General features: G+C 39.9%; 1 protein-coding gene across 1 annotated transcript; it reads left to right on the top strand.

The window, feature by feature from the left end:
- The first annotated feature begins 1,263 nt into the window (after positions 1-1,263).
- Positions 1,264-6,879, top strand: LOC133910022 (mitochondrial import receptor subunit TOM40-1-like). The gene is made up of 11 exons (XM_062352548.1): positions 1,264-1,624; positions 1,725-1,806; positions 1,901-2,000; positions 2,093-2,188; positions 2,291-2,341; positions 3,632-3,697; positions 4,464-4,565; positions 5,038-5,106; positions 5,185-5,268; positions 5,530-5,625; positions 6,532-6,879. The coding sequence occupies exons 1-11, from the start codon at positions 1,432-1,434 to the stop codon at positions 6,586-6,588; spliced, it is 996 nt and encodes a 331-aa protein (XP_062208532.1). The 5' UTR covers positions 1,264-1,431; the 3' UTR covers positions 6,589-6,879.
- The last annotated feature ends 1,113 nt before the right edge of the window (positions 6,880-7,992 follow it).

Genomic DNA, 7,992 nt, shown 5'->3' with positions numbered 1-7,992 from the left:
CAATTCTCGTGTCTAAAATAACTATAATCTTGACTCTTCGTAAGTGTGCTTATATAAGATTTGATAGTGTACAAGCCAATGGTTTGTTTAGCTATTTCAAGTTCTTCTGTAAGAATTGATAGTGTACAAGCCAATGGTTTGTTTAGCTATTATTTTTCAAGTGCTCCAAAATTTATGCAACTCATATTGAAAGGTTTGAACCATATATAAGTTTTGGTTAATATGCAAGGATTTCAGTTAATATTGAGAATTTTTAGCCAATGTTTATTGGAATCCTCCCGCCTGAACTAGAGGAATCTCGCCTAGGGGTGGAACAGAAAGCATAATGATCAAAAACATATTTGTATCAGTGTTCTTTGAGTGAATGCAAATGTGCTCGAATATGAATACAAGTCGCATGCATAATGAATATGGATATGAATCGGAAATATATTTCACTTGATTCGATGAAAATATTCTCATAACTTTTGTGATATCAAGGTATCAAAGATATCTTACCGTCGCACATAGAGTAGTCAATCATTCTAATTTATTTATTTATTTATTTTATCCATGGAAACATTGATTCAAATTATTTTTTAAACCTCTTTTATCTAGATTGGCACTCATATGGTTTTGCTAAATTAGAGTACACAGACCAATAGTTCTGATAAAATAACATGTTGGATGCATAAATATTCAAATGCCAAATTGGTAGCTATATTATATATTGGAATACAATTATGAATACGAGAGAGATAACTTAATTAAACGGTAAACCATAAACTATATTTGCATTATATGGCGTAGATAATCGGGCAGTACAAATAATTCACATATGTTCATTTTACACCCTAGCTCCGCAAGGGAGCTCCTTCATGTAGGAGGGATATGGATGATTTAGAGGTGTTATGCGATCATATTGGGTAAGTATGAGATTCAGAATGGCATTGAGTCTTCATAATAGTAATTTTGTGAAATTGAAAGACCCTAATAATATGTACACTTTTTTCCAAAATTTTGTTAGTGAACAACACTATGTACTGTACTTTGAATTTACTGATGGCATTCCTACCTGTGTACATGTCCGGGTAACCACAGGTGCCACACCCGACGGGCATGGTGTGAGTCTATTTTTTATCCACGGGCATAGCGGGTCGGATGCGCGAGACAAAGCGGGTGGGGGTCGGATGCGCGAGACAAAGCGGGTGCAGTTCTTTGGCGGTGAAGCCAACTTGAAGCACAACTGCACAAGGCGAAGGGGGGTGAAAACACGCGCACGATCGGAGGGTTACGCGCTCCCGAGGCAAATCCAACCGCCAGCAGCGTCCGGCCCGTAGCGAGCCGGCCGTCCGCGGAACTGCAGAAAACCCTCCCAAAACCCCAGCGAATTGACCCCGCCGCCGCCGCCACCCCAAACCACTCGCGCGCTCCGCCGCCGCCGCCGCCGCCATGGGCTCCTCCGTCAGCCACGCCGCGGCCCCTCCTCCCCCGCCTACCGCCTACGCGGCGGCCCCTCCCCCCTTCGCGGCCGCCGACGCCGCGCCACCGCTGAGGCCCCATGAGGAGGAGGAGGAGGAGAAGGTGGACTACCTGAACCTCCCGTGCCCCGTCCCCTACGAGGAGATCCAGCGCGAGGCCTTCAGTAAGTCTCCGGCGCCACCGCCCTTGTTTGATCTGTGCTGTCGATCGCCGCCGCGACTCACCTGCGTTTGACGATGTGATGTTCTTGTCATTTGTTGCAGTGGCGCTAAAGCCAGAGCTTTTCGAGGGCGGGCGCTTCGATTTCACCAAGATGCTCAACCCATACTTCGCATTAAGCCACAGGTGCCCAGCTCGGTGCCTCCTTTTGTTTTCTGTTCATGTAAATCACTAGATATTTGGCGATGTTGTAACAAATGCTGTGCGTTGTTTGAACCAGTGTGTTAATGGGATCCATTGAGATCCCGGCACAGGGGAGTGATGTGATCAAGATCCCCACCTCCAACTACGAGTTTGGCGCCAACTTTCTTGATCCCAAGGTTGTATTCATTTCCCTATTAGAGCGGTGCTGAGCATGTCTAGGTTCATTTTATGTGATCTACAGGGTTTTTTTTACCCTTGATCCTTGTAGATGATGCTCATCGGGAGGCTCTCACATGATGGAAGGCTGAACGCACGTGTCAAATGCGATCTTACAGATAATCTTTCTCTGAAGATAAATGCTCAGGTGATTCATTTGTAACCACGAGTCACATTGATGATCGTATGGGATCAGCTCTACTTAATGCCGTTTTTAAATTCCTTAGTTGACTTATTTGGTGCTCTGCAGTTGACAAATGAGCCCCATTACTCCCAAGGCATGTTTAATTTTGATTATAAGGTCAGTTTTTCTCCCTTATTTGGTCATTTAGATGGGCACTATTAGCAGTTGCACATTGCTTTTCTTTTTTTGGTTCAACAAGTAACTACAGTATGGTATCTAACTCCTTTCTCTTATGAGGGAAATTGTTCATTACATTGCTGTTGCTCTGTTTGCATCAAATTGACGGGATCATGTTTTGTGGACTTTGTATCTGGCAAAGAAAGAAATCAACTCTTCACTTGAACCTGTTATGCTGCTGAAAATTTGGTTTACACCTTAGGAGTTCTTGCCACTCTCCCATTGAATCAGATAAGGAGACGAATTGAGCTGTGGTACTAGAGTAAAAGTTTAGTGCGAACATGCTCAATCACTTGAACATGTGTCTTTCTGGGATGTTGCCACTTAGGACACCTGAATCCTGATCTTATTTGTAGTAATAAATTTGTAAATGATTTTAATAAAATATGATAACATTCATTTATCCGCTGTATCCTACTGCATGAATCATGGTTAGTGCCAAAAACAAATTTAGATGCTTAAGATCTTAGTTTTCAGAATCTTTTTTATCAAATAACTTCCCAAATCCCATTACTGTACTTTTGTTCCAAATATATTATTGGTGTCTTCTGCTCTTTTTAATTTGATTTTGATTATTCTCTTTTTTCTTCAGTTTCATCCCTTTCTTTTCCATCTATATTTGTTAATGCATCTCTATTTACTTCTGTTTTTACTGTATAGTTTGAGGAATATATTAGAGATGTTGGGTCACACATGTTAGAAATATTTTTCTTTTTTTCCTAATTTTATTTTGTTCAGTACAAGTTTGATAAAAAATGTAAAACAAGAGTGTTTCTTTTGGGTTTTATCTCCATAAGAGTGGCTGGGTTTTACCTTGGCTCGCCGAGCCTATCACAACCCTCCTTACTTGGGCTTGGGCCCAGCAATGTTGAAACAACATAGTCGGTGTTATTTGAACTGAAAAACAAGTGTACTCGAACTCAAATATACTTATGGGGTGGTATTTACTATTTAGCACAAAACATGTCCTGGGTGTATTTCTGAAACCCCCAACTTGTGCAGGGTTTTGAAATGTTTCTTCTAGTTTTTGGTTGTGTTCTTATGCCTCTGCATTTGAAATGAATAACACTTCAGCTTGCTTAGATTTTTCATATGATAGTTTACAAATGTTATTTGCTTCCTCCTCCTGATCTGGTGTATCTTTTAATTTCTTTCCATAATTCCATCATTTATCTATCTGAATATGTGCTTTATTTTGTAACTTGATTGCTTTTTTACCCTTGATTTCAGGGCAAAGATTTTAGATCTCAGTTTCAAATCGGGAATAATGCCTTCTATGGAGGGAACTATGTCCAGGTACATACTTGCATGTTTTCATATAAAAATCATTCGAGCAATTTATTGCATTTCGTTATATTTATGCCACATATCTGATGATAAATATATAATGTGTTATCATTCACCTCCTTGACTAAATGTTGAAGACAGTTGTATTTTAACAAAATCTGAATAGCAGTATCCTCATTTATAGAAATAGCATGAAAGTTCAAAGTGCTGTATCTGCCGCAATACCATGCTAAATGAAAACATTAACTGTTTACCTATGCTTCATAATTCTGTTTCCTACTGGTAAGTAGCCATACTATTTGGACTATTCCCATTGCTGTTCTTTGCAAGGGATCGGTAGAATACAATACAGAGATATTACTTCTCTTTTGTCCATTCAAAGTTTACCTGCCAAAGAAGATGGTATTTATGTTTTGAGGAGTCACATGTGTTTCAAAGCCAAATGAATCCTAATAACTTTCTCGGTAGAATATGCATAAACCTATCACCCTAAATACAGCTTAAGCAGTCAACAGAGTGGTGCTTTCTCTTTGAATCTGATGATTACAGGGTAGAAAGGATCACATAGGTCTATGCTTGCTTAAGGTTAAGTACCTGTTTCATGAGAGTCTAAGTGAGACGGAGAGAAGGAAACTGCAGGGAATGCTAAGACTTAAGATGGATATACAGAAATTCATTTCAGATAGAGTATTTGCAGCAAAGATGTTTTGTTCTGTCATTTCATCATCCGGATACTTAACATCTTAGACCAATATATATTTTTTATGCATTTCAGAGTGTCACAAAGAACCTCTCCTTTGGAACTGAAGCTTTTTGGCTTGGGCAGCAAAGAAAATCAGGAGTTGGTTTTGTTGCTCGCTATGACACAAAGAAAATGGTAAGTTTCTTTGTGTACAACTTTAAACTATCCATGATGTGTCGCCCAACATGCAGCTGTCATTCATAATAGAGTGGATCAGGCTACATTTAGAAACCTAGGTTTACTATTTTTCCAGTGCCATTTAACTAAATACCTGCTTCTGCTTCTAGTAAATTCTAGTGCTGTACTTCCTTGGTTGAAGCTAAAAATGTGCATGTATACTGCTTTATGTCTTGTGCAAGAGCGCCATAGTGAAAATATGTTTTTAACTTAAGCTCATATCTTGTAATTAATCTGGTAAAATCAGGTTGTTCTTTATGTGTTTAGTGCCGTCTTGAGCCTTTGCAAAGTTTCTTTCTCATTTAATGAATTGTAATAAGAGTGTTAGAACTCATGTTGTACACTACTGGCACAAGACATTGGATGCTTGGATATACATTAAAATGGGAAATCATATATTTTGATCAGTATCCATATCACATACATGCAGGTTGCAACTGGACAAATTGCCACCACTGGAATGGTTTCACTTAGTTATGTTCAGAAGATATCTGAAAAGGTCAGTGTTCTTTCATATCATTTTGAATATTTATTTTTTCTTTACTAGCAGCTTCGTTCCATAATCTTCCTTGTGCAGGTTTCCCTTGCATCAGATTTCATGTACAATCAGATGACAAAGGATGTAACAGCAAGTTTTGGTTATGATTATATGCTGAGACAGGTATCCTTGATAGTTTGTTCTTCACCTTTCCTGTTTGTTCCTTGCTTCAGAGTTCAGAATGATATTGGAATGTATAATATACTGCAAATGCTTGGGCATATTCAACCACTTCACGAGAGCCAAAAGTTCCACCCAACGCAACAGAATTTATGCAATCTAAGAGAAGAATTATGTTGAATGGTTTAGGGGCTTTCAAGTATTCAACTTGGGTGACCTTACCTGAAAAAATAAGCGAAAATATATTGTTTCTCAACATTGCAGTGTCGATTGAGGGGAAAGCTGGATAGCAATGGCATAGTTTCTGCTCTTTTGGAGGAGCGATTGACTCCAGGTGTTACTTTTCTTCTTTCTGCAGAGGTCAGTTTGTGCCACTAATTATTCTATACTAGAACTTCACTATACCACTTAGTCTGTTTCTGTTTTGCTGCTGCTTCTTCTATTAACATCTTTATTTAAGCGGGAAGCAAAGTATGAATTAATGAACTGTAAGTAGTGGAAACATCTGTCGATGAAATATAGATTTACTCGTGATCTCAAGTCTGAATTAATGAACTGGAAGTAGTAGTAACATCTGTGGATGAAAACTCATGATTCAAGACAGAATAGAACTATACCCTAAGAAGAAAGGAATGTTACACCTCAGTCCTCAGATGCTTGATCACCTTTACGTGAAGGATGGTAGCACACTAGGCAGCAGAGTTTTACATTTGAGAAGGCATTACTTATGGTCACTATTCCCTCTTCACTGTGGCTTTGGTTGTTTGGAATCCTTCTTTTCAGTTAGTGGATCAGGATCCCCTGCCATTGTAAGGGCCTGATTGGAAGAGGGGTGGGGGGGGGGGGTCACCCTAGGAATTTTTAGGATTTAGTTCAAGTTTGTACTAAATATAAAATTCAGGGCAGGGTGGGAACTTGCATGCATTTTCGGCTGTAGGTTTGTGTACAAGCGGCCTGGATTGCAACTGTTACTGTAAAATCACAGTATGGTGAGCGCAGCTGTGGCCATTACGAGGTGGATCCAGACATCCAGTAGACTGTAAATGGTGCAGTTGTTTACCTGCTTGCAAGGGACCTTGTTGACCTTCCTGCCACATTGTCATACATTGTCTTATAAGTTTTACCGTTTTTATGTTTGATGTCTCCTCTGGAAATAATTTCCTCGCAATATTATGTGCTCCCGTTATTTCACATATCAGCATCCTTTTCTATATTTGAAGAACCGTTACCCAAGAAAAGGCTGATTTTATCTACAATCTCGTGCAGCTTGATCACTGGAAGAAAGACTACAAATTTGGCTTCGGTATGACTGTTGGAGAGTAAGACAACTTGAGCAGTTCTTCGAGACACATGTACAATCATAGTGGTTGGCATTTGTGAGCAAGGATTAAGACGATCTTTTAGCTTTGTTGCATTTATTTGTCTTCGGTTCTTTATTTAGCTGCTATGGGGCCTTGGGCCGCGTAGAGGCGCCTCTTGATTGTATTGGGCACATTACTTGACTTGCGTAGATTAATGTAGTCATTCACATATGTTACACTAGAAGAGGGAAACCTGAATATCTCTCTTTTTTTTTGCGAGGAGAAACCTGAATAAAGAACCTTGATTAATGTAGATTAATGTAGTTATTCGCCTAGCATGTTGATACTCTTTGAACTTTCAGCCAAGAAAGGAAGATAGAAAAGCAGCCTTGTTCAGGCAGTATAGAAATAGGTCGATAAAATTCATGAGACTTGGATAACGAGGTGCTGTTTATATTCGCACATGATGAAAGTTTTTTTATTGTCTACAAAGGTATGGACAGATGCATGCTACAACTCTGCTTGTTCTAAGTTGTAATAAATTATGTTTTGATCAATCTTTTGAACAAAAATAGTATGGCCTCTAAAAAATTTAAACTGATCAATGTCGTGTAAAATCTGCCACGCTGAATCTTTGAACACCAGATTCAGTGCAAGATCAAAAGCTTGTTCAGGGTAAAACATCGAGTGCCGTTGTTGATCTTAACTCTAAAACATAGCTAAACACTATTAAAATCATATTTGCTGGAAAAGTTAACCATACAGAAGTCCATGGCGCTACCTAGAGGACAACCTGCGCAGCTCAGTGTGTTCACTCGTTGCTTGTCTTCACCCTGTTATGATACAATTCCAATGATTAATTGGACACTCATTAGAAAGAAATGTCTTTTCAAAGAGATACCTATTAAGAAGGAATATCTTCTCAAAGGATATAAATTTATCTCTTCATCTTATATAAATCTAACATATATAATATGAAAGAAATAAAAGTTCATTCTCTACTCTCTATTATTAGTTTGTTCTTCAACACATTATCAGACACTGTCGCTCAACGATGCTAATCGGCCGTCTCCAACAAGCGATCCATCACAAGGATACAACAATGTCTTGATGCCCGGCGATCGAGCAGGAACAGAAGCATCGGCGCTCGTCTCCATTGCTGCAGTCATCTCCACTTTGATGTACACAAGAACGGTAAGCACTTATCAGTCCACCGCGACGTCCTCGACGCCCGCTGCGACGCCGGCATCGTGAATCTCTTCGCATAGGCGGATCCAGAGGCACTCCTCAGTGGTGTCCTCTCTCGGCCATGTGCGCCTCGGTGGCCGACGTCCTCCCAAATCGATGACGACGCACATGCCCTCCAGTGGCGGTCGCCCGACGCACGGCACCTACCCGGCGTCCGGCACAGCCCATCCTTAAGACG

The sequence above is a fragment of the Phragmites australis genome, chromosome 1, assembly GCF_958298935.1.
Source record: "Phragmites australis chromosome 1, lpPhrAust1.1, whole genome shotgun sequence".
Lineage (NCBI taxonomy): Eukaryota > Viridiplantae > Streptophyta > Magnoliopsida > Poales > Poaceae > Phragmites > Phragmites australis.
This window is presented reverse-complemented; position numbering and strand designations above follow the sequence as displayed.